A 27628-nucleotide genomic window follows, 5' to 3' on the forward strand; every position below is an offset into this window, starting at 1 on the left:
TGTCTAATGGGTGTGCACAAGCAATTCGACAGCAGTCCCAGCAGGAAGGGAATAACCACCAGCCACATGCGCTCCCTAGGTTAGACTCTTCCTCACCTCAGGAGAGGTGAGTGTTTTCCCCTCTCCATCCATCCATGGGATGATGGGTTGGATTCAAGTCTCCCCATCTTTCCCAGTACCTGTGTGGTGTTTGGCATGCCGTAGCAGCTGCTTCTGGAGCCGGAAAAGCCGTCCACAAGAGGGATGGGGACACACATATTTCTTCTTCAGCAGATGCTGGTATTTGATGTGATGCTAGGAAAGACGACGAAAAAGTTACAAACCCTCTCCCTGTCTGACTAAAGGAACTGCTGAAAATCAGATCCCAGGTTACAAGGTAAGTTAAGCAATGTGACAGACCGTAAGGGCTACAATCTACCTCCTTGTGCATTGCAGGAGAGCTAACAGGATGCAATTATACCAGGCTCTGAGGTCTGATGAAAAGCAGAAATCATAGAATCATAGAATATCAGGGTTGGAAAGGACCTCAGGAGGTCATCTAGTCCAACCCCCTGCTCAAAGCAGGACCAATCCCCAACTAAATCATCCCAGCCAGGGCTTTGTCAAGCCTGACCTTAAAAACTTCTAAGGAAGGAGATTCTACCACCTCCCTAGGTAACGCATTCTAGTGTTAATACAGGTGAAGAGGCACATACGGTACAGTTACAACTGGGCTGGGCTTAGCTTCATTACTTGTTACTGGCTAGTAATAACACCTAAAAAGAAAAGGAGTACTTGTGGCACCTACAGCTCACGAAAGTTCATGCTCAAATAAATTGGTTAGTCTCTAAGGTGCCACAAGTCCTCCTTTTCTTTTTCGAATACAGAATAACACCTAGCTCTTCTATAGTGCTTTTCATCAGTAGATCTCAAAGCACTTTACAAAAAGAGGTCAGCATATTATCCCCATTTTACAGACAGGGAAACTGAGGCACAGGGAGGGAAAGTGACTTGCCCAAGGTCACCCAATGGGCCTCTGCCAGAGCTAGGAACAGAACCCAAAACTCCTGAGTCCCAGTGCAGTGCACCACCTCCTAAACCAGTGCCTCCCTTAGCAAACTACATTAAAAAGGAACACTGCAGTGAAAGATGAAAGAGTGGCAGCTCCTTGACCCCAGATCCAAACGAGTGGAAGAGCCTGACTGACCTGCAAATAGCGAGGGTGGGCGAGGACTGTGCCGCAGCCTTCCATCTCACACCGTACATACTGTATTGGAGGCTTCTTCCTAAGAAGTACATGGGAGAGTAATGCACAGGGAGGTTAGTTGGAAAATGTGAAGTAGATGCAGTACTAGATTAAACAAGAAAGCCATTGCAGTTCACCAAAAATGTGGAAGTGACATGGTCTCCGGATCAACCATCTTGTGAGTCAGCACATTTCAGCTTGTGCTCTCCCCTGTAGCTCTCCACCCCTAGGACTGCTCATGGGTTTTAGCCACGTGCTCATCACCTAAGAGATGACAGTGACAGAGCACCCGTAGCCTTATCATTGGCTTCTGCCATGCTACCGACCAACTCAAAATGACCTGACTGCAAGAATCCATCATGGTGGTTTTAGAGAGAGCTACAATTATTTCTAAACTATGCTCAATAAAAACATGTATGAAAATAGCTGGTTCTGAGGGGGTTCTCCACACAAGAAATGGAAAGGACTAAAATCTATAGTAAGGAAGGTGGAGAAAAGTAAGTCACACTCACCTTCTTTTAGGCAGCCGTGGGCTCTTGTCATCTTTTCTCCTCCTTCCCCTCCTGTGACAGGATTACAGAGATAGGATTAAAAATTATTCTCCTTTGCAAGGCACACCTGAGATGGAATAGGGAAGCCTTCTCCACATGAGCAATCCAGAGCACGGCTCTGTGTCATGGAAGAAATACACCATTTCAAAGCCCCAGAAAGTCTCAGTCGGGGGGGGAAGGGGGGGGGGGAGAGCAGGGAATAGCTTCCACAGGCCTGATCCAAAGCCCACAGAGGTCAATGAGAGTCTTTGCACTTACCTCCACAGCCTTTGGATCAGGGTCATATAGCGTATATGACCTCAGATAACCAGCATCTATCCAAACTTTAAGACATGTTTCAGCCCCCAGCACGCTACACTAGAGGATCTCCAAGTGATAGGGGTTTTTCTTCCAGTGGGAATGTCCCACTCACACAGGGATGTTCCCTCCATAAGAACTATTAACAAGAACTTTGGTTTTTGTATTCTTATGCCACTAGAGGGTGCCAAACCCACCAATCCAGCTATGTTCAGTCCGCGTAGCTAGCTTCTATACCCACTGCTCTGGATCTCAAGCAGAACGAAGGGTTGAAAGATCAAAAAAGGTCCTCAGGAAATTGTGCTTTTTCCATCTGTTTTTCCCTGCAGCCAAGTATTCATGTCATATAGATCAATTATTTGTTGTGTAGCACTCAGAGGCCATCAAGATGCTAGATACCATATAAACACGTAGAAAAGACTGTGCCTGTACCGAAGAGCTCACAGAGAAACTTTAAAACATATATGAATAGTCACAAAACATTTCTGTGTAGTGAAAAAGAAATAAAAGCTGTTAACACACAGGCACCACAGAGAAGCAACGAAATCGGAGCCTGCACTGACAGTGGTGAAGGGTATGGCTTAGATGACCTAACAGAAGAGGTCGCTCTGATTCAGGATTCTCTGATGTGACAGTACCTGGGACCGTCAAGCTTCTCAATGACACTATCAAGTTTGCTCAGTTTATAGGAGGTGTTTTTAACTGTCCAGAAAACAAATTGGGATCTGAAAGTTAAGTAAGGTCCCTTTTGGCTTGTATATAAGCACAAGAGCTTCTGCTCTCAGTGAATGTTAATAGCCAAGCTAATCTACAGAAGCCAGCTCACTCTTCATTGCTATCTGCTCCGCACAGCTAACAGTCATAAAAAAAATAGCAAAAACCTTGTCTCAGAAAAGCAATCAGGTGTGACTTGGACACAAGAAGATTTGGAGTAAGACAGCTCTTTTGTGAAAGAGATATATTAAAGGATTGATATGATGTATGTCGTAAGAATCTTTTCCACTCTAATGGTGTTTTGTTGCTTTTCTCTCAGCACCCTCTAGTTTACAATAATCGAGCACTCAAGAATTGAACACTGTTGCTCACATGATTGTCCAACTGTGACGAAGTGGGGTTTTATTCACCTTGTTATGTTGTACGTGAGTCTTACTGTCCTATACTAATACTGTGTGTACCTCAGTTTCCCTGTTTACTGCACCGATACTGCCGTGGTGGGAATTGGGTGTGTGATTTTTACTGAGGCCCTCAGGACAGGTGAGGCTGCCCAGCTGTTTGCACCTATGTAATCTGAAACCCAGGAGCGGGGATATAACCAGGTGACAAAGAGAAGGAGGAGGAGCAACAAGGGGGTTGTCGGGAGGTCAGGTCACTGAAAGTCTGCATAGGGGGACTGGAAGAGGGGGAATTTAGGGCATCTGGCCCAGGATTTCCAAGATGGACTTGCCTGAAAGTCACTGATTTCCGTCATAGCAAAATCTATTCTATGCTGTGTTCTTGTTGATTGATAAACCTTCTGTTTACCGGCTGGCTGAGAGTCACATCTGACTGCAGAGTTGAGGTGCAGGGCCCTCTGGCTTCCCCAGGAGCCCTGTCTGTGCGGACTTGCTACGGGAAGCGCACGGCGTGCAAGGGGATGCTGAATGCTCCAAGGTCAGACCTAGGAAGGTCAAAGCTGTGCAAGCTTCTTGCTCTGGAGACAGTATGTTCAGAGAGAGGAGGCATGCTCCCCCAGAGTCCCGACTGGCTACATACAGAGTAGTTCCAGGGGCATTGACCCGGTGACTCCGTGACACCAACACACATCCAGACACAAAAAGCTTTAAGTGTGGTTCTGCTCTGAAGAACAACTGTATAAAAACGGCACCACCTTATGCAACAGACCTGCCTAAAGTAACTTGTTACTTCTGTTAACACTGCAGCACAAGCACATTTATAGCAGCGAGATGGATTCTTTCCTGGCTCACAAAGCAGAATTGTTAATAACATTGTGTTTGCTGAATTTTTATTGTTGGTGGTATGTGAGCTAGTAAGAACCCACAGGGACTGTTAGATCTCAGAATGAGCTCACAGGAATGGCATAATTTTAATTCCTCAAACTGAGCATATTTGATCTGGAGTCACTGAAGATATCAGGGAGCCACACAAAGCCAGGGTTTAGAAGAGTTACTTTTCTGAGGCCTACTGTACTTCAATATTAGAGTTGCAGAAATATAATCAACCACAGCTTAACAGATACCACAGCTGGGGACTAAACTCCACAAACAGCTTATTTTTTGGCAGTGTAGTCCAGCAGAGGGAGACCTGCTCTTCTTCCTCTCCCATCTAGAAGTTCTCTCGAGATTACGTCATGCTAGAGCAGGGGTCGGCATCCTTTCAGAAGTAGTGTGCCGAGTCTTCATTTATTCACTCTAATTTAAAGTTTTGCGTGCCAGTAATACATAGAATCATAGAATCATAGAATATCAGGGTTGGAAGGGACCCCAGAAGGTCATCTAGTCCAACCCCCTGCTCAAAGCAGGACCAATTCCCAGTTAAATCATCCCAGCCAGGGCTTTGTCAAGCCTGACCTTAAAAACCTCTAAGGAAGGAGATTCTACCACCTCCCTAGGTAACGCATTCCAGTGTTTCACCACCCTCTTAGTGAAAAAGTTTTTCCTAATATCCAATCTAAACCTCCCCCACTGCAACTTGAGACCATTACTCCTCGTTCTGTCATCTGCTACCATTGAGAACAGTCTAGAGCCATCCTCTTTGGAACCCCCTTTCAGGTAGTTGAAAGCAGCTATCAAATCCCCCCTCATTCTTCTCTTCTGCAGGCTAAACAATCCCAGCTCCCTCAGCCTCTCCTCATAACTCATGTGTTCCAGTCCCCTAATCATTTTTGTTGCCCTTCGCTGACTCTCTCCAATTTATCCACATCCTTCTTGAAGTGTGGGGCCCAAAACTGGACACAGTACTCCAGATGAGGCCTCACCAATGTCGAATAGAGGGGAACGATCACGTCCCTCGATCTGCTCGCTATGCCCCTACTTATACATCCCAAAATGCCATTGGCCTTCTTGGCAACAAGGGCACACTGCTGACTCATATCCAGCTTCTCGTCCACTGTCACCCCTAGGTCCTTTTCTGCAGAACTGCTGCCTAGCCATTCGGTCCCTAGTCTGTAGCTGTGCATTGGGTTCTTCCGTCCTAAGTGCAGGACCCTGCACTTATCCTTATTGAACCTCATCAGATTCCTTTTGGCCCAATCCTCCAATTTGTCTAGGTCCTTCTGTATCCTATCCCTCCCCTCCAGCGTATCTACCACTCCTCCCAGTTTAGTATCATCCGCAAATTTGCTGAGAGTGCAATCCACACCATCCTCCAGATCATTTATGAAGATATTGAATAAAACCGGCCCCAGGACCGACCCCTGGGGCACTCCACTTGATACCGGAACATTGAAAACATTGAACATTGATACCGGAACATTGAAACATTTTAATGTTTTTAGGTCTCTTTCTAGAAGTCTATAATATACAACTAAACGATTCTTGTATGTAAAGTAAATAAGGTTTTTAAAATGTTTAAGAAGCTTCATTTAAAATTACATTAAAACGCAGAGCCCCCCGGACTGGTGACCAGGACCGGGGCAGTGTGAGTGCCACTGAAAATCAGCTTGTGTGCCGCTTTTGGCACATGTGACATAGGTTGCCTACCCCTGTGCTAAAGTGAGGCCTTGACTTAGACCAGCGGATCCCAAATTTATTGGTTCATGCACCACCTTCTTAAATTGTTGGGAAGTGAACTGATGGAACACTAAGCTCGCGTACCTCCAGTGGCACATACACTCCAGTTTGGAAACCCCTGAACCTAGATCAGTGGTTTTCAACCTGTGGTCTGCGGACCCCTGGGGGTCTGCAGACTATGTCAATTTCTAAAGGGGTCTGGCACTTCCATTCAAAATTTTTTAGGGGTCTGCAAATTCAAGGGAAAAAAAAGGTTGCAAACCACAGCCCTAGATGCATCCCAGCTGATTTCACTCAGTTGCTAAAGAGAAGAGCTTCTTAATGTTTGTAAGACACTGGCCAGAATGCCTAGGCAAAAACATACATGCAGGAATAGCTGTTCCTGGAATCTTTTACTCACTTCCTGGGTGGCTCCTCATCTCCCCGAAACTCACTTTCTTCTTTCACCTCCACCTCCACTTTAATCTCCTTCTGTTTCTCTTTTTCTTCCTTCCCCTTGCCCGCTTTCCTCCTTGGCTTTGGAGCATCCCTGCAAAGATACAAATATGATACACTCTAGTACTCAGCAGAAATCCTCCATCTGTCTTAATGCCCTCTGCATTTACACTGCAACACCACTGCTCTCCCTCTCGCCCCACCTGAGCAATCCCTGGAAACTGCACAACTTTAGTAAAAACAATGAGGAGTCCAGTGGCACCTAAAGACTAAGATTTATTTGGGCATAAGCTTTCGTGGGTAAAAAAAAACTTCTTCAGATGCATGGAATGAAAATTACAGATACAGGCATAAATATATATTGGCACATGAAGAGTTACCTTACAAGTGGAGAACCAATGTTGAAGGCCAATTTATTAGCCAGGGTGGATGTAGTCCACTCCCAATAATTGATGAGGAGGTGTCATTACCAAGAGAGGGAAAATTGCTTTTGCAGTGAGCCAGCCACTTCCAGTCCCTATTCAAGCCCAAATTGATGGTGTTAACTTTTCATATGAATTGTAGTAACCATACCTAGTGCCTCCCCCTGTCATATTCCTTCTGACCTATGCTTTTAATTAAGGATGATGAGGGGAGGGAGTTCAATAGGCAACTTTGGACTCCTATACAAAATGTTACATACACCTCCCTGCAGAGACAGGGATATCTCAAACCAAGGTTCAGGGACAAGCTGGTAGACAGCGGCACTCAAACCCAAGTCACCTGAGCTGTTCAATAAGATAACTGTCCTGTTAGCTCTAAGCAGTGGAGACTCATCAATCTGGACTAAAAGAGAACCATCTTTCTTTCAAAATATATGCTATAGCTCGAATAAAGTTCTAGACTTGATGTAGATACTATGTGGAGAGGTTCTTTGGCCTGTTTTCTGCAGGATGTCAGAGTAGATGATCATAATGGTCCCTTCTGGTCTTGCAAACTATGCATGTATATAATCCAGCATACCTTTCTAAATGGGGTTTGTAGGTTTCGTCTCTTGGGTCATCTTTGAAGGGAATCTCTTCTTCACTGATCAGCATCTCCTCCTCTTCATCACTGCTATGATGGAGAAGGCAAAAGAAGAGGTAGTAGAACGGCTTATATATGAAATAAGTCATTGTATGACACTCCCTGGAATAGGGGAGGATATCCTTCAGCCAAGACTGTTTAGGGAAAATGAACAGACTATACAGAATAAGGAAGGGGACATGTGACACGACAATTTCCTCCTATATCCTGGCCAAAACTTATGGAATTAAGTTGAACCTTACTGAATTAGGTTTAAGTATCTTAGGAGTTCACCGTGTTGAAAATACACCTGTATTATTATGAAACATCTCTGCAGGGGGGGTGGGGAATGGGAGGTGGGATGACTAATTGAAGCTCAGAACCCCTCCCAGAGCTTACAAGGACTATCTGAAATAATGTGAATTTTTTAAAGTGGGTTTCCCAGGAAGTCCCTAGGGGGAGGTGTGTGCAACTGTAAACTCCTCTGGAGATGCACTGAACTCATGCACTGAGGGGAGAAGACCTTTTGTCTGCTGACCACTTATGAGAGGACAGATTAAAAGGCCCAAAGTGGATAAGAGAATGACTCTTAGATTCATGGGAGTCCTTGTTCTGAGTCAATGTGGTTATGAATTTGTAACCACTGGGGAAAAAAAAATAATCCTGGTGTGGTCTGAAGAACTGCCAGAGCCCTTGTTAGGGTTGGGGAATCTCTGGTAAGCTTGTTAGCATGCATGTAAGTTCTCCTATTGTTTTCATGTTCTAGGGAATGCTTTTAACTGAAGAATATATGTGGCTGCTTAGAAAGAGCAATGTGGTAACTTAATTGTGGCAGTGACATTGCTTACAACCTCTGAAGAGAAAGCCAAAGCGGCCTGCTAAGGCAGTCTGCCTTTGGGGGAAATTCAGCGTAGTCAGGGAGCTGTGCAGCCTGGGAATACCCCAGAGTTGGGAGGGAAAGCAATATGGGTCTCCTGCAGGAGAGATGACAGATAGGGAGCCAAAAGCCTGAGAGTGCGTTCCCTTTGTGGACCATGGAGGGGGACTAGAGATGCAGTTGCCCTGCACTGTGACAGTATGCAGAGACAGCTTCAAAATAGACCCTCTAGGTACAGCACATCAGACTCTGACTAAACAGCCTGATGGGAACACGAGCCTGCTTTACCTTTTCAAGATTTACTAGGCTCTAGCAACAATGGGCCACCAAGCAACCTGATTATAGGATCTATTGAAGAAGGAGCCCCATTGCTATGTAGTAAGCCTGGATAAAATCCACGCTGTATTATTTACATCCCCACACCATCACCTCGTCCTCTACGTCAGTGGTTTTAAAACTGCGGGTTGCAACCCAGTACTGGATCATGGAATGTAAGGCACTGGGTCACGGCGGCTCTGGTCAGCACCACCGACCGGGCCGTTAACAGTCCTGTGGGTGGTGCTGACAGGCAAAGGCAGGCTAGTCCCTACCTGTTTTCACAATGTGCTGTGCCCCGGAAGTATCCAGCAGCAGGTCTGGCTCCTAGGTGGGGGGACCACGGGGCTCTGCATGCTGCCCCCGCCCCGACTCAGAGTTTGGGAGTGGGCAGGGGAGAGTGTGTCTGCGGGTGAGAGCTGAGCAGAGCTGCTTGCGCACCTCCACATAGGAGCCAGACCTGCTGCTGGCCACTTCCAGGACACAGTGTGGTCTGCAGAGCCAGGATAGGCAGAAAGCCTGCCTTAGCACCCCCACTATGCCACTGACTGGGAGCCGCCCAAGGTAACCCCGCACTCCAACCCCGTGCCCCAGCCCTGAACCCCCAACCCAGAGCCCCTTCCTGCACACCAAACTCCTCATCCCTGGCCCCACTCCAGAGCCTGCACCCCCAGCCCAGACCCCACCCCCTGCCCCAGCCCTGAGCCTCCCCAAACCGAGCCCCCTCCTGCAACCCAAACGCCTCATCCCTGGCCCCAACCCAGAGTCCTGACCTCCTCCTGCAACCCAACCCCCCCTGCCCTAGCCCTGAGCACCTCCCACACCCCAAACCCCTCATCCCAGCTCTGTTGGGTCACAGGGATCAATAATTTTCTTCAACCTTGTTGCCAGAAAAAAGCTTGAAAACCACTGCTCCACTTTATAAAGATGTCACCACCAATCCAGGGAAATGAGGAAAGATGCAAAATTGAATGAAAATGGAAACTGAACAGGTCCTTCCACAGAAAGCTCAGGATCCTTTAGATTGAAGAGTTATCACTTTGAATGGTTCCAAAGTTACCACATCTTTTCCCATAGCCTTAACCAAAAAGAAAAAGGCCCAAACCAGAGTATCCTACCTGATTCCAGTTGGAGACTGATGCTCTTCCGTGATCTCTGAAAAGAAAAGCCATTAGGTTTTTAATCACTGTTCACAAGGGACACAGACCAGACTGCAATGTGCATATACATTTGGAAGTATTTCTGCCAATCTTCAGCACTAGGATGTGCTGCAGTTTATGAGAATATGCTCAGGATAGCAAGGCACCATGCTTTTTGCCAGTGGTCTCTAATACATTGCTTGTGTTTTGGCACCAGTCTCCCACACTTAACTTATCAGCCTCAAACTGTCCTGCTGGCATTGTTCACACTTTAATCCCAATATTTCCCACTCCCCTAATTGCTACATACCATACTCAAGCTGATCAGTGTTTGGTTCTGACTTGCAGATGAGCTGCAGGGATCCAGTCTTGGACCTGGAGCTGCGTGAATTTTCTGTGTCACGTTGGCGAGCAGCAGCAGCTGTCCTGCTGCTGCGCCAGCCTCGGCCGGGCCTGGCTGTACTGACGGGAGACCCGTGGGTGAGGATGGTGGAAACCTCTTCCTCCTCCCTCTCTTCTTTGGGATCTATGCGGGAAACACACAAAACAATTCCTAGGTTAACAATGAACACAAACCCATCTCTACACTTTGCTGGCCATATCTCCACCAGTTTGTTGCTTATTCTATAATGGAGATGTCCCTCTATGTTCAGTAAGTGGGTGGAAGGCTGAGGATCTGGACTGTAACACTGCAAAGTGATACAGATAGGCTACAGGCCATATCCTTCACCTCACAGAGAAGAACTCTTTGCACAGCATATAAACAGAGTCTTATCACACTTTTCTACCCATAAAAAGAAAAGGAGTACTTGTGGCACCTTAGAGACTACCAAATTTAGTTGAGCATAAGCTTTTGTTTTTTGTTTGTTTGCTTTTTCCACTATATGCATCCGATGAAGTGAGTTGTAGCTCACGAAAGCTTATGCTGAAATAAATGTGTTAGTCTCTAAGGTGCCACAAGTGCTCCTTTTCTTTTTGTGGATACAGACTAACATGGCTGCTACTCAAATTTTTCTACCCATGTATTTTCTCTGGAAGCCATCCTGATCTCTAACTCAGACTAAAGAAAACAAAATAATCTGATGTTTTTAAAAATTAAGTTTCTCAAGCTAAGGCTCACATGAAAAAGACTTAACACAAAACCTGCCACACTGGGTCAGAAAAATCATCCATCTAGCCCAGTATCCTGTCTCTGACAGTACCAGAGCTTCAAGGTGAGTGTACAGAACAGGGAAATTTTGGAGAGATCCACCGATCTTCCACTCCCAGCTTCTGACAGTCAGAGGTTTAGGGTCACACAAAGCATAAGGTTGGGGTACCTGACCACCTTGGCTAATACCCATTGATGGGCCTATCCTCCATGAACTTATCTAGTTCTTTTTTTAACCCAGTTATACTTTTTGGCCACTACAGCATCCCCTGGTAATGAGTTCTGTAACTGTGCATTGTATGAAAAGTACCTCCTCCTGTTTGTATTAAAATCGCTGCCTATTAATTTCACTGGGTGGCCTGTGGTTTTTGTATTGAGGGAAAGGGTAAACAAAACCCCTCTATTTACTTTTTCAAAACCATTCATGATGTTAGAAACTGCTATCATATGCCTCCTTAGTTGTGTCTTTTCTAAGCCAAACAGCCTTAGTCTTTTTAGTTTCTCCTCGTATGGAAGCCATTCCATGCCCATGATCATCTTTGTTGCCCTTTGTCCTCAACCATCACTCTATAATTTATTATAAAGCACTAAAATAACAGATTTCAGTAAGCAAGTTTTATGAAAGACCTGCAAAAGTTTGGCCCACATTGAAAATCTTATTCATAGAATCCCCAAACACTGCTGTTTAAACTGAAATTTACACATTGCAAACATCGAAGAATCTGAGCTGAGTGAGACTTGCTGGTTTCTATGCAAAAACAAGCAACAACAAAATCACCTGTAACAATTTTAACAAGCCCTCACATTCTTAACCTGCATTTTCACTCCTTTATAACTACTACAAGTTGTTCCTTTTGGGCTGATGCATTTCAGATTGATCCCCATATGTAAATGTTTGGGAAGTCAATAAAACTGGTAGAACAGTTGTGGGAGCAACTTTCAGAAAAACCTTTTGTGCCCCAGTAACTCAAAGATTTTTTTTTTTCATTTCCCACTTGCCATCAGATTAGCCCCATTGAAGCCATGTGCTTCTTCACAATTAGTGAATCCTGATGTGCAGAAGAAACGAATTGCTGGCTATGCTCAGGTATTGTATTACTATTTTAGAACAAAGTGCAGCTCTCCGAGAGACCTGCAATCCAAATTGAGCATCCATCCTTTCCTTTTTACTTGTCCATTTTAGCTGATTTGTACGTACTGTCTTTTCTAGGAAAGTCTGGCAAAGCAAGTAAATAACCTAGCTAAGTATGTAATTTAGTTGCCCAACTATAAATACATAAAAGTGTTTTCCATTTGGACCTGCAGAAGAGGCAGTCCTAATTTTGTAACGATAGGCCGAGACAGGATACCTGATCGAATTGGCCCTGTCAACACTGGTTCTCCACTTGTGAGGTAACTCCTTTCTCTTCATGTGTCAGTATAATAATGCCTGCATCTGTAATTTTCACTCCATGCACCTGAAGTGGGTTTTTTACCCACGAAAGCTTATACCCAAATAAAACTGTTAGTCTTTAAAATGCCACTGAACTCCTTGTTGTTTCTGTGGATACAGACTAACATGGCTACCCCCCAATACTTGACAGTTATTAAGTGCATCTCTCCCTGACAGTCAGCCTCTCTTGATATGAGGGCTGAATTCTAATAGGAAAACAGCAGCCCATATGCATGTGGGCGTGAAAACCATCAAAAGCACCATTCTGATATCTTAATTCAGAGTCCCAGAATTAATGAAGTCTGATGGGCAAAGTGAACCAACTATTATATCATTGTCCCCCCACCCAACCATCATGGATCTTCAATATATTCGTGTTCTTCTGCACTGCAACAGATTTGTCCAATAATTCAAGAGAGTCAGGTCTCCTGTGAGAAACCTGTGTTCCATAAGCACCAGCTGGGATTTCTACCAGGATGCTGTCTCTGGAGTCCCTATGTGAGGTATTATCTGTTATATCAGCCTCTGGCTAAGAGTGGTCTGATAAAACTTGAAGCTCTACTTCTCTCCAGATATTCGAAAAAGGCACTTACTGATTTCTCCTATTCCAGGGCCTCCTTCTTGTTGTAGAGGAGGTTTGTAGGAGTACTTCTCTACTGTATTCATTTTGCAGTCTCTTTTTTGGAGTCCTCCACAGATAATAGCTCAAATGCTTGTCTCTACTGCTACTCAGAAAGCTTTCTTGACAACAGCAGTACTGTTAAACTGACCTGATTCTTGACAGTTTCACTGCTGTCCAGAAGTAGGGAATAGCAACTGTGAAACAGACAAGTGTTGGTAACTTCACTCTGCTGCTGGTTAAAGTTTAAGCAGCAACACAATAGTTCCCTCTGCATCCTTAGGATACAGCCCCACAGAGAGTCATATTCAAAAGTCCCCACCTAGCCACCCAGACATAAGGTTGAGAAATACTTTTTTTCCTAAAAGGATGAAGACTTGGATTCTGCAGAAATTGTGGCTTAACACTTCCACCCCGACCAGGCAAAATTTCCCTTGATCTCCGGCAAGCGGATTTTTCAAGCCCCGCCGCCAATGGTTAGAATAAGTAATCAATGACTGGGGCTTAGACTGTATGAAGTATTGCAAGTTTACTGTGAAACAGTGAAAAAGATTTATCTGCTGCTCAGTTTATGTTAAGATCTCTAGCCCTATTCTGCTTTACTTCTGTCTCAATTCAAAACGCTCTCATTTTGGTGCAGTTACCAAACAGTCCCTTCATTTAAATACTTTAGGGGAATCTCAAATTATTCCATATCAAGTGCCACTTCTATATAAATGTTAACCCTTGTTCTGCTGCTTGAAAAATGTTTAACCACATTGTAGATTGGACGTATGTCCTACACATTTATTTGGCTGGCAGGCTAGCAAAAGCTAGTATTTTAAACTTTAATCCAGTGAATCAAGTTGAAACAGGCCTCAGAGTTACCATGTATAAAGTACACTCAAAACAACACATGTGGCAATTTCATGGCACTTGTTCAAAATAAAAAATGTTTAATAAGCCATTTCCTGATTTCTCATTTCCATACGGTCCTCTGCTTTGGTATCACTGTCTAGCAAATTCATTGCTCTTTGCATGTTAAGCTGGCTTCTGTACAGCCAAAACACAAATATTTGATGAATACTGGGAAATTATGATAAGTCAAATATTCTGTTTTATATTAAAAGCTGTTGTGAACTAATGTACATCTATTAGTTTAAAATCATTATAAACCCCAGAATTCACTATCCTGGATACATACAGAGCCATGTGTGTAAAAGTCACAGTTGTGTCATGCAAGGTGCAGCTGCAACAAACATTCAGCCTTACTAATAGATGAACTCAGAACAGATGTTCACTGCAATTCATCAGTCCTAAAGAAGAGATCCCAATGAACCACAGTAGGAGTAAGCGTTTTCTCCTCACAGTGCTTAGCCATTTCTGTAGAGGAAAAGAGTGGTTCTTTTGAAGAAGCCAGCCTTTCAATTCAGTATTCATGTGCCCCTAACAATTACAACTCTGCAATCAGTGTCTATAGATCTGAGAATCCTTTAAAGGAAAAAGCAGCACCTTCTTCCACTGTCATATTCTTGTCTAGCTCACATAACCCAATGTGTTAGAGGAAGCTATTACCTTTTCTCTGGAGGTGCTGCAGATATATTACAACTCCACCTGGTACTCCTTCTCTGCTTTGAGATTCACCTACCCCTGGACTGGGCCCTGGGCTACAGCATCCTGTGTATCAACCATGCTTACCAGGAAGGTCTGAGTGAGTTTGGCACCCATGGTTCTTCCCTTCCGGAGTCTATGACCATTTGTGTATAGTGACCAAACAGCCTTTTTAAACTAAAGGATTGTTTATTTTAACAGTAGGAACAAAGCATTTAGAGAAATTTTTTTTAAAACAAACAGTCTATACTCATGTTTAGTCTTACCCAAAGGCTTCCCATCTCCTGATGCTGACCTGGGCATTTGGTGACCTTCTTCAGACACCTCCACAGGTGCCTTACTTTGGTTCTCCTGGACAACTACCCCAAACACCTATCCTTGTCTCCTGACAGAGTCCCTTGTTTAAATTCTGTCTCAGTTTTTTTGGTTTCCAGGTCTTTCCCTATCCTGGCATTATCTCTTAAGTGTTTGCTGAGAAGCAGCTTTCATCTTGAGCCATTCCTCCCTTTCCACTTGTTTACCCTTACAGTCCCCTATTACAAATACATTCACATAGTAAACATCCCAATAATCAGGTCAACATACTGCATTTGTAATTTACTGAGTAGCTCCACTTCCATCACAATAACCATTAAACTGTTTTAAATATTACTACAAGCAAAGAAAATGCCATCCACTGAAAATAAGGGAGTTAGCTGCAAAGATTTGTTATGAAATTTTTATTGTTCCATGCCACGCTAACAAAGCGGACAGAGCTCTGGACATTCAGTGTTTCACTTCTCTCAACTGAATGCGCTCAAATAACCCTCCATACTCAATACAACATCTGCTGGGCATCATGAGTCCCAACTCTAGATGCACAAGGTAAACAGTTTTCTTCACTGTGCAAGTTCTGATTTTGGGGCATTTTTCACAGAGATCAGGAAGTCCTCTCCTTCAAACCCCAAATCATAGAGTTATTCAGTTTATTTTAAATGTATGTAAGGGTAGCTGAAGCAGCCAGATATCAAAAGGGTTAAATGCTAAAGTACTTCTGGCAGCCCTCCACTCTGCTATTGCTTGAGACAACTTTTTCCTTCTGAACTTCAGCTTTCTGCAGCATGGCAAAAAAAAAAAAAAAATCTAATTCCCACAGCTCTCATGACAATTCACTGGAAGGCAACAGTGAAATTTCCACAAGTTTAGTACACTCTCTTATCCATCAGTAGCGTACCATTGTCCGATACCAGCTTTTTCCTTAAGAGGAGTTTTCCAGGAGCTTGGTCTATCTACATTCTTGATCTCTTCAACCATGTCTAGTTGGCAGCCAGTGTCAAGTGGAGTGCCCCAGGGGTCGGTCCTGGGGCCGGTTTTGTTCAATATCTTCATAAATGATCTGGAGGATGGTGTGGACTGCACTCTCAGCAAAATTGCGGATGATACTAAACTGGGAGGCGTGGTAGATACGCTGGAGGGCAGGGATAGGATACAGAGGGACCTAGAGAAATTGGAGGATTGGGCCAAAAGAAATTTGATGAGGTTCAATAAGGATAAGTGCAGGGTCCTGCACTTAGGACGGAAGAACCCAATGCACAGCTACAGACTAGGGACCGAATGGCTAGGCAGCAGTTCTGCGGAAAAGGACCTAGGGGTGACAGTGGACGAGAAGCTGGATATGAGTCAGCAGTGTGCCCTTGTTGCCAAGAAGGCCAATAGTATTTTGGGATGTATAAGTAGGGGCATAGCGAGCAGATCGAGGGACGTGATTGTCCCCCTCTATTCGACATTGGTGAGGCCTCATCTGGAGTACTGTGTCCAGTTTTGGGCCCCACACTACAAGAAGGATGTGGATAAATTGGAGAGAGTCCAGCTAAGGGCAACAAAAATGATTAGGGGTCTGGAACACATGACTTATGAGGAGAGGCTGAGGGAACTGGGATTGTTTAGTCTGCGGAAGAGAAGAATGAGGGCGGATTTGATAGCTGCTTTCAACTACCTGAGAGGTGGTTCCAGAGAGGATGGTTCTAGACTATTCTCAGTGGTGGAAGAGGACAGGACAAGGAGTAATGGTCTCAAGTTGCAGTGGGGGAGGTTTAGGTTGGATATTAGGAAAAACTTTTTCACTAGGAGGGTGGTGAAACACTGGAATGCATTGCCTAGGGAGGTGGTGGAATCTCCTTCCTTAGAAGTTTTTAAGGTCAGGCTTGACAAAGCCCTGGCTGGGATGATTTAATTGGGGATGGGTCCTGCTTTTGAGCAGGGGGTTGGACTAGATGACCTCCTGAGGTCCCTTCCAACCCTGATATTCTATGAGTTATGTAAGAGTACCATAGTGCATCTGTATTTTAGCATGCTGGCTGACCAAAGAGTCCCAGCAGAAGAGAAAGACACTCCACAGACAAGTGCTCCTTGAAGTGAATGCACCAGAACATTGGAGGAAAAGGAAAGTGAAATTCTGGAGAGGTATCAGATACTGGACAGGAAAAAGACATAATTCATCATAAAGACCAAAAATGGGTCAAAACCTTTATTACATTTGTCTTCTGAAAAGCCAATGTAACTTGCTCCATTGTTAAGAGTCACAGTCTCCTGTGGAATCTGCAACTGAAGCTTTAGCTTGACTTCCAAAGTGCACCAGAAATGTATCATTGCTAAAACTTTTCAGCTGCTGTTAGCCAGTGACAATAAGCAGGTTCAATGAATCATGTGATGAGGGAAGAGTCTAAAACAGTATTTTAGAAGTGACTGATTCAAGGGATATTTGCACATTAGAACTGGCTGAGGACAAACATGCCAAGTCACATTCTGCTTAGCTTGGTGGGCTATTTTGATGGTGTCATCCCCATGCACCAGCTCCCAAGAGTGCACAGTTGAGATTCCATCAATTAAAAACAAAAATTCCAATCCTCCCTTAAACAGAAGGATGACAAGAGTCAGTGGAAGGGGGAGGGGTTAAAGAAACAGGCAGACAGGGAAGAAAAAGGAACGAAGAAAGTGAGTTTTAAGTTGCTCCTTTCCCTCAGTGTGGCATGGTACCTTTTCAGCAGCAGTTTGGGGACCCTTTCAACCACTATCACTGTAAGAACTAAAATGGCAATTGTTTAATTTGCTATATTTACTTTTTACAACAGTGTTGTTTTTTAATCTTGAATTGCTGATTTCACTGCCAGTGGAAGCTATATAAAGTTTGCAGACCTTCCCATTATAGACCCATTTTCAGATGTTCATGAACTTTTATTTATGACTCCTATTTAGGATAGGAGCATTTTATGCTCCACCTCAGCCCAAAGGTAATTTTGTTGCAAAAATCCATTTTTCTTTCTCTCTCTTTTTTTTTTTTCAAAGTTGCAACAGTATAACAAATATGCCATTTATCTATTTGTTTCCCACCTCCCCAGGTACAAAAAACCCGAACCATCTAAACTTGGTTTTTAAGTGAGGGGCAGAACCTTTGTTAAATTTTGAAAATTTCATCTTTATATTATGAGTGTTTGAAAGTGACATTCTATGCATACACCGTAGACAATCAGAAATTAACCTGTGTAAATTAATTAAGTGTAAATGAAAAAAGACTCACTTGTGCTTTAGAGTTTCAAGTGAGATATTAATCTGAAGACAAAACTGTATTAACATAAGTTAGCTTTCTGGGATGTATGTTTAGACTTTTAATTAGTACAATCACCTGACTATGAAGTTGCATTAAATACGATTTCACTCTACTGCTGTGGCACAGCTAGGAAATGAGGCTGAAAATGAGGCTAGGGTAAGCCCCTATTTCCTCTGGTTTGCACTTTAGAAACTTTTTGGATGCAACATATAGTGTATTTTAGGGAAGTTCAAGAATGAGTCTGGCTACTAGAGTTATTCAAGTCCAATACACTTTTTCAGGCTTAACTCATAGTTTAAATTTCAGTTTTCAAATCTGTGATGACTAACTCCTAATGAGACCAGTCATCATTCATAAGTAAGTTATAAGCATCTGAATATTCCAGTGGTCCTTAAGCTTCATTGCAACCGCAACCCCCTTCTGAGAACAAAAATTACTACACCCCACCTCTAACAGGTCAAATCCTCATACAATGTCCATACACGTACTTCACGTGTCCTTTTTCATTTTTGACTGAAAAATCCAAGGAAATCCCATCAATGCAGTGGTTCTCAGCCTGTGGGCCCCTTGCAGCCCAATCTGCACATAGCTACAGCCCATGTGACATCCTCAGGGCCATAAAGGTAGTATATATATTGTGTGGATGGAACCCACATAAAACATAGTGAGCTGCATATGTGAACCAGAATGATAAATAGATTGAGAACCACTGCATTAATGCAATGTGAAGGCTGCAGAGTTAAACACAAAGATATAGAAAATACAGAGTTAAACTACACACTCAACCATAAAGGTGACCTGCAAAGGAAATAAAGTGGCCTGAAGCCCCTTTTTTCTTCTTTTTGTAATGTACAAAGACTCAAAAGGTTTCCCAAGACGACTTTGGCTTGTTTTTTCAGTTAGAAATTTAGATCTTGTCCACACTGACAGACCATAGTAACTAGAGAACTATGACATCACAGGAGAACTGAGATAGGAAGGGATTTTTAGTCAGGTTGTTTTAAAATTTATCATCCCTTTAACTCCAATATGTAATGAACACTTGGGAGAAAAGATACATTTGTAATAAGAAAAGGAGGACTTGTGGCACCTTAGAGACTAACCAATTTATTAGAGCATGAGCTTTCGTGAGCTACAGCTCACTTCATCGGATGCATACCGTGGAAACTGCAGCAGACATTATATACACACAGAGACCATGAAACAATACCTCCTCCCGCCCCACTGTCCTGCTGGTAATAGCTTATCTAAAGTGATCATCAAGTTGGGCCATTTCCAGCACAAATCCAGGTTTTCTCACCTTCCACCCCCCACACACAAACTCACTTTCCTGCTGGTTTCAGAGTAACAGCCGTGTTAGTCTGTATTCCCAAAAAGAAAAGGAGTAGGGAGAGTGGTCACTTTGGATGAGCTATTACCAGCAGGATAGTGAGTCCGTGTGTGTGGTTTTTGGAGGGGGGTGAAGGGGTGAGAGAACCTGGATCCGTGCAGGAAACGGCCCACCTTGACTATCATGCACACCGTGAAGAGAGCTGTCACCCCGGACGGGCCACCACCAGCAGGAGAGTGAGTCCGTGTGTGGGAGGGGTGGAGGGTGAGAGAACCTGGATTTGTGCTGGAAGGTGAGAGAACCTGGATTTGTGCTGGAAATGGCCCAACTTGATGATCACTTTAGATAAGCTATTACCAGCAGGACAGTGGGGCGGGAGGAGGTATTGTTTCATGGTCTCTGTGTGTATATAATGTCTGCTGCAGTTTCCACGGTATGCATCCGATGAAGTGAGCTGTAGCTCACGAAAGCTCATGCTCTAATAAATTGGTTAGTCTCTAAGGTGCCACAAGTCCTCCTTTTCTTTTTGCGAATACAGACTAACACGGCTGTTACTCTGAAATTTGTAATAAGATTTGCCATTCTTCAGTGGTAGTAAACAAGAATCTCATTAACACCTTAATTCTAGGCCTACGTCCCCACCCCTCTAGCAGTATACTCACCACTTCACCTAAGACATAAGCATATAATATATATCTGAGAGCCTCCAGCAAAACACAGAGACCAGACTTGATATTTCTGATCGTTCTAAGGTTAAAAAAATCAGACTGCACCCTTCTTTCAGGCCTTCATTATACATCATAAGCAAGGCTATGTTTTAGTCATGGGTATTTTTAGTAAAAGTCATGGACAGGTAACGGGGCAGTAAAGAAAAATTCACGGCCTGTGACACATCCATGACTTTTACTATATACCCCTAAGTAAAACTTGGGCCGGTGCAGTCCAGAGGCACCACAGGTGGTGGCCCAGGCCCGGCTCCCCAACCACTGCTGGCACGGGGAGGGAGGGGGGGGGAGGAGAGGGGAAGGGAGGCATGCGACCTGGGACCCCCTGCTAGTACTGGGGGGAGGGGTGGGTGCCAAGCAGCAGTGTGTGGCCTGGGACCCCCGCTGACGCTAGGGTTGGGGGGGGTTGGTGGGGCTGGCAGGCTCCCTACCCAGCTCCAACCAGCATGTCCCTGCAGCTCCTAGGCAGAGGGACCAGAGAGCGCAGCGCGCTGCTCCCGCCACATGCACTGGCTCTGCAGCTCCCATTGGTCAGGAACCGCATCCAATGGGAGTGGCACCTGTGGGCGCAGTTAGCGTGCTAAGCCCCCAGTCCCTAAAACATAAGAACGGCCATACTGGGTCAGACCAAAGGTCCATCTATCCCAGTATCCTGTCTTCCGACAGGGGTCAATGCTAGGAGCCCCAGAGGGAATGAACAGAACAGGTAATCATCAAGTGATCCATCCCCTGTGGTCCATTCCCGGCTTCTGGCAAACAGACGCTAAGGACACCATCCCTGTCCATCCTGGCTAATAGCCATTGATGAACCTATCCTCCATGAACTTATCTTGTTCTTTTTTGAACACTGTTATAGCCTTGACCTTCACAACATCCTCTGGCAAGGAGTTCCACAGGTTGACTGTGCAATGTGTGAAAAAATACTTCCTTTTGTTTGTTTTAAACCTGCTGCCTATTAATTTCATTAATAGGAGCTGCAGGGACATGCTGGTGGGAGCCCAGGAAGCCCGCCCCTGCCCGAGGTAAATGTCGCCCCACACACCAACACCCTGCAGAAGTCACTGAATCTGTGACAGACACACAGCCTTGATCATAAGTAAAAAAGGACAAACCCAGTTTTTAAAAATATCCTACAGGTCACCTTTAACTATTCCCTCTTGTTTCTAGCATTATAATACTGTCTTTTGTAGCCCCACTCTATTTCTCAAACAGAATAAGTCTTCTCTGTGCAACTTTAGAAACACAGATGTAGCAAGCTGTAGTACTGTGTACTGTAGTAATACAATTAGGAAGTATCTGTACACAAAGTAATTTCTGTATTAAATGCAAAAAAGTAACAATGCGAAATTAAAGTTGCAATATCAGGGCACTCAAGTCACACTCTGGAAAAGTTAACTGTCATATTAAACATCTTGTATGTTTCATGGAATACCTTAAGAATGCTATCTTTGGGGGGAGGAGGGTGCAATGAAAACGGGAAAGAATAGAAAACTGTACAAACATTGAATGTGGTTGTGATAACACTGGCAGAGCAACATTAACTTTGGGGATTTTGTGACTCAAGTGTCTGATCTTCCAAACTTAATATTGCATGAATGCTAGTTTCTTTTTCCAAAGGCAAAAAGAAAAGTAGGCTTCTTGTACAGTTTACAAGCACTAATGACTGAAGGCAAAGCATATGTATTTTGTGAACCAGTAACTGAGACCTTAGGCTACATACAACTGCAGAGAATCAATCATTAAATGCGAAGTTACCATCTTCACACATTTCCACTACAAGCACTTTGTCTTGAAGTTTCAGATATTCATGTCTTTTCCCCCCAAACTTAGCAAAGCACTTCCTGCTCATTTAAGGCCTTATTTACACATGTAAAGTTTTAAAGTTCAGCTGCTATTCCCTCCTCCCCCCCCCCCCCCCACCCAAATTAGCCCACACAGAAGAATCTTTCTTTTAGGATAAGAAAAGGACTTAAAAACAAAACGAACACTTTTCAGAACTTCTTACTGGTGAAAGGCTTTTACTCAAACTTTCCAAAACATTCAGCTTCTGGCAGAAACTAGAGGTAAAATTTTAGCTGAAAATATATCAATGACTAATGCCAGATCAATGGCGGGACAGGGTTTAGAAAGAAAGCTACTTTGTAACTTTAAAGGGGTCTTAAATAATAATAATAATAAACCCTGCATGACTGACGGGTTCAATGTATGAGGTCAATTTTCAATTCATAGATGATGGAAAAGCAAGAATCAAAATTTAATCATTAAATCTACAACCCAGTAGCATTTTAGTTAGAACTGCAGTTTTAACATTTTTTCATGAGAAGAATATCTAAACCCATGTGAAACTGCACATGAACTATAGTACACAGTTTGTCTAGAACTTTATGGATATTAGGTTTATGAAAACTGACAGAATTTAACAGCTATATAAAAAGGACTTACTAATTATACTGAAAAAAACAGTTAATAAAACTAGAGTAGTACTTGTACAAGAACATCTGAAAATACAATCATCCCATAAAATATATTAGGATTCTATTACAGTTGCATGATAAAGCACACAAGCCAGGAAATACAACAATTAAGGCTGACTTTGTAACTTTAACTGCCTTCTTATGTGCTAGTTTTGTATGTGTGATTGATATCAATCATGAAATACAATACACACCTTCTTCAACCTTAACCTTCACAATCTTGCTATCAGGAGCACATAGGCAGACCTTTGTGCCTAAGCACTGAAGTAAATGAGCTCATAGATACACATTACACTAACGTTTTTTATTCTTTTACCCAATACTAGTTTTACTGGCATAGCAATTCCTTATGTTTTTTATTGATAGTGTAAGTTCACTTGTTTTATTTTAATAATTCTGCCATCCCATGGTTCACCCTGCTGGTGTGCAATATCCCTTCTCCCACCCTTTGTAAACTCTGCAGGGTAGCAGTCAACTACTCCTCTACATTTGTGCAATGCCTAGCACAAATGAGGCCCTTATCTTGGTTGGTCTGGAGGCACTATTGATAGAAACATATTAAATAATTATAATAATTCTGTCTGTCCCATTAACTATACATTTTCTTGGCAAGCTGCAGCACAGATGCTTGCACCTCTAAGTACAATTCCAAGTATAAAGAGCTTTTTGAGCTAAACATTTTGATGACCTATACACTGCAGAAAATTTACACTTCTGCTCAGTTGAATACCTAAGATGCTTGTTGTATACATATGGTTTACTGTGTACTTTTCAACTAAGTGATTTTCATGAACTGTTTGTCTGTGTATGGCAGACAAGCAGTCATTACAAGATGCTGTACACATTTATCTAAATCAGTAGTTTTCAACCTGTGGCCCGCAGACCCCTGGGGATAAAGACTATGTCTAAGATTTCCAAAGGGGTCTGCACCACTATTTGAAATTTTTTAGGGGTCCACAAATGAAAAATGGTAGAAAACAACTGATCTAAATAAAAAAACCTATGTACAGTATTGTATTTAATAGTATGTGATAATTAAATACCACCATAATGCAAGTACATAAGGACGCACAGTTAAATTCCACATATAAACTTAATGTTAGCATTTATTGACTTAAATCTTTAAACATGCAACAGCTTCACTCTCCAGGACTTCAGAGGTCTGCTGGCTAGCAAAAACTGCCACTATACCATGTAAGTTACACAATCTGATACTGTTTGAATAGATGTCACCAAAATATTCTAGTCAACACATCTTAGGTGGGAGCCTCTCTCCTGCACACTCTGTGTGGCTGAGAAGGATGCTGGCATCTTCCTATACTATAAAGCTAAGGTGAAATAGACTATGGTAATTTCCCCAGCCCCAAGCATCCCTGTCAATGCACAGTAATATAGCTGACTGGACATTTCCATGTACTCCCAGGTTCACTCAGTAGAAACATGCAAGTGTATAGTATTTGTACTATCATAGGGTCTGGGGTCCCAGCCCTGCAGTAGAAACCCATTATGCTAGGTGCTGTTCAATCACTGAACATAGTTACTTTCATGCATGCTTTGAGCTACAAAAGGATTTTAAGAGGCAAAAAACTCAAAGCAAGTTTTCCTATCAAACAAGGCTAGGCACAGCTCTTCAGTTAGCTCTATTTCCATGCCAAATTTCAAGCTATCCATTTTGGCTTTAGGGCTGGTTCATAAAGAAAACACACAAGAATTTCAATATGGAGAATTTTCCCACTGTTTTCACATTCCAGGGCAGCTAAAGCATTCATCACACAAAGTTTAAAAACAAACTTTAGAAAGAGACTAAACTTGGGAAATTTCTATCGGAAACATGGAAAAGTTTCAGAAAGTTTTAAGTAACTGAAAAAAGTGACAGGCTTCAGAGTAACAGCCGTGTTAGTCTGTATTTGCAAAAAGAAAAGGAGTACTTGTGGCACCTTAGAGACTAACCGATTTATTTGAGCATAAGCTCTCGTGAGCTACAGCTCACTTCAGAAGTGAGCTGTAGCTCACGAGAGCTTATGCTCAAATAAATCGGTTAGTCTCTAAGGTGCCACAAGTACTCCTTTTCTTTTTGAAGGAAAGTGGAATCTTTAGGCCAACTTAGCATGATCACTTAAAAAAGCCTAAACATTTAATAGATTGGGAGTGACTAGATAAAATAATTTACATAAATGTTCAATTATGCTTCATACATTCAGAAAACAGCAATGATATTCCCATTACACATTCCAGCAACCTTAACTCTGACCTAGAAGGCACTAACTCAACGCACATCACTAGTTATGTTCTTTACATAGTAAAATGTGAACATGTATTAGTGGTATATACGCTAAATGAATTCATAAGAACACACTGCAAACCAGCACAGAATTAATTTACCGCTTGGTAGGTAGAAGAGTGACTTATTTTAACACCCAGCTGGACTGAACTCTGAAGAGGCCCCTGGTTTCTCCCTTCTTAAGGTCTCACTATACGCCTGGGATCTAAGGCTCATATTGCTTGTTAACATTGCATCTTACAATCCTTCCTTTTCCTCCTTGGCTATTTATTTGTCTGTCTACAAATGGCAACACAGACTACTGCCAATAGAAAGTTGCAGCACATCATTTGACTAGAGATGCCCCAAGGTTCTTTGGGCACAAATGCCGACAAATCGAAATTAAACTGAACGCTGCAGCAGAGAAAACTGAGCTGTTTGTGCATGTATACAGTCTCTGCAGTCTGAGTTTGCTGGGAGATTTTCCATTCTGTGAGGCTCTGTCCATTTCAGCCTGCCAAACACTACACAATACTTTGTTTTATAAACTGCTTCAAGAGGAAGAAGGAGTAAGCCTCTATCATACCCCTGCTCCACCATTGTCAGCCCTGTGTATCCATTTGTCAGCTTTTTGCACATAATGTTTCTACTCCTCCCATGCTGCCCCTTACACACTGAATGCTCTCCATGATTTGATCCACAAGGCCACTACATTCTCCTCCAAATCTCTCCTCAGTCATTACTGCTGCAGAACCTAGAAGAAACCTACTGTCATCCATGGAGAAGCAGATGGGGCTAGATGACAACATTTACAATAGAAGGCAAATACATATGCATATACAAATATATATATATTGGAATGCACCCATCTCCCTTTCAAGTGTCACACTAGGGCCTGATCCTGTATTATGATGTTCACAGAGACTGTTGAGAACCAGGGCCTTGTAGCTCTTCAGGTCCAGGACTATGTTTATATGGAGCCTACCAAAATGGTACCCCAATCTTGAATGGAACTCAATTAATTGCAATATTAAACACCAAACAAACAAGAAATGTTATCTTAAAATGGAAGATGCATCAGATGGAAGGCTGCCTTAGGAAAAGTCTCCCTTTCTCTGACACCACATGTTAATCATAAGGAACAAATCAGAATGAAGGAGGCATTCAGATCTTACCTTTACCAGCTACTTTATGCTCACATCTGAAAGAAATTAAAAGTAAATATAAGTGACAGATTTCTCCTGCCATATTACACAAACTAACGTTTAACCCCATTAAATTGGAAGGTGAGCTCAATTTCCAAACTGTGTGGGCAGTTCCTAGAAAAAAAATTAAATAAAGGTTCCCTTATCTTGAAATGCTGGTTTTTAACCACTTTCAAATAAAACTCCATGGCATCCCTCCCTCACTGAATAACATCTATGGCTTTCTTAGGGTGATACAAAAATGCTTTTCGAAAACCATCCTAACAAGAGAACTCTTACAGCTATAAAGGCTTGTCCACATGAAAAAGTCATACACGTCTATCCAAGGCATGAACTGAAGCCTCAACCAGTGCAATCTTCTCACACAGACAAGGCCTAAGAGTCTTCATGCATCTTTCAAGCCAGTGTACCCCTCCTCCCCAGCACTACGCAAGTATCTGCCAAATTATCACCATCTTCATTCAATGCCTTTGACTAGCAATGCAGTTTTTGAAGAATGGCAAAGGCTGCACTCTTCCAAGGAGAAGACCCTCTTGTATTGTGAGTGCACATGAACACAGAAAAGTGAAGTACAAGTAAATTATGATAAGGCTGAAGAACAGTCTCCCCGTCTCCCCCAGTGTGTGCGCGAGAGCGAAGGGGAGACCCAGAGCCGCCCCCCCCCCCGCCAGTATGTGTGTGAGAGAGAAGGGGAGATCCAGAGCCCCGTGTCTCCCCCCCGCCCGAGTGTGTCTGTGAAGGTCCAAAGTCTCCCCACCCCCACACCCGCGTCAGTGTGAGAGGGAGGCGATGTCCCGGTTTCTCCTCCGGGCCCGGTACTCACACGGGGCGCGAGGTCCCCTTCTTGCCCCCGGCTCCCTGCGGGGCGGCAGCTGCCGGCGGCAGCTCGGGCGGGCGGGCGCCGGGGCTGCTTCTCCGGCGGCGGGGGTACTCAGCCTTCCTGCGGCGGGACGCGGCGGCGGCGGCTCCCCCCACAGCCTCCCCGGCGGCGGCCCGGCTCCGCTCTCGGCCTCCCCTCAGCACTCGGCTGCCCCCAGACTCCTCCCCCTGCTCGGGGGCGGGGGCGCGTCGGCGGCCGACCGCAGCGGAGGGTGGCCCCTGGGTCTCCACCTGCTCCGCTGCGCCCCCCGGCAGCTCAGTCCCCCCCGGCATCGGGGCGGCGAGCGGAGGGGGCCGCGGCGGTTGCTCCTCCTTGCTCCTCCCCGACGGCGCACCGCCCCCCCCACCCTACGCAGCCGCGCCCGCTCAACTGCAGCCAATTAGGAGGCGCCGTCGGCTTCAGGCTGGAAGCAAGACTCCACCCTTTCCCCGCCACCCACCAATCAAGCAGCAAGGGCTGGGGCACGCCACACCCCTCTCCAGAGCCGGCCAATCAGCAGCCTCACCTAGCTCAGTCCGCGCGCAGCTCCCTTTACCAATCGGCGAGCGCAGCTCCCCGGGAACGCGCGCGCTGTCGGTGTGCCCAACCGTGGCGCGCGCCCCTCCCCCCAGCCGATTAACAGTCGCGTCTCGCGCCCAACTCGGTGACCTTTTCACCCACTCTGCCCGGGAGCCCTTGTCGCACGCGGCTCGGGGGAGGGTGGGCGCGCACCGCGCAGGCGTAATCGCTTCGCCCAGTCTCTGCTGTTACGATCGTGGTTCCTACC

At 44.2% G+C, this 27628-nt stretch overlaps 1 protein-coding gene across 3 annotated transcripts in view; it reads right to left on the reverse strand.

The window, feature by feature from the left end:
* The window catches only part of ZFP91 (ZFP91 zinc finger protein, atypical E3 ubiquitin ligase), a 31740-nt gene extending 4406 nt beyond the window's left edge, over nucleotides 1–27334 (reverse strand). The window contains exons 1-9 of one of the 3 annotated variants that reach the window (XM_073346737.1): nucleotides 26806–27334; nucleotides 25953–25978; nucleotides 9922–10137; nucleotides 9591–9627; nucleotides 7239–7328; nucleotides 6202–6330; nucleotides 1738–1788; nucleotides 1187–1265; nucleotides 180–294 (exon numbers count right to left, since the gene is read on the reverse strand). In XM_073346737.1, coding sequence (XP_073202838.1) covers nucleotides 180–294; nucleotides 1187–1265; nucleotides 1738–1788; nucleotides 6202–6330; nucleotides 7239–7328; nucleotides 9591–9627; nucleotides 9922–10137; nucleotides 25953–25978; nucleotides 26806–27134 — 1072 coding nt within the window. In that variant the 5' untranslated portion in view covers nucleotides 27135–27334. Of the gene's footprint in view, nucleotides 1–179; nucleotides 295–1186; nucleotides 1266–1737; nucleotides 1789–6201; nucleotides 6331–7238; nucleotides 7332–9590; nucleotides 9628–9921; nucleotides 10138–12786; nucleotides 12990–25952; nucleotides 25979–26805 lie in introns of those variants that run through there. The other 2 variants (XM_073346736.1, XM_073346739.1) reach the window with 2 other exon arrangements.
* Between the last annotated feature and the right edge of the window lie 294 nt (nucleotides 27335–27628).

Source organism: Lepidochelys kempii, chromosome 6 (assembly GCF_965140265.1).
Source record: "Lepidochelys kempii isolate rLepKem1 chromosome 6, rLepKem1.hap2, whole genome shotgun sequence".
Taxonomy (NCBI): Eukaryota; Metazoa; Chordata; order Testudines; family Cheloniidae; genus Lepidochelys; species Lepidochelys kempii.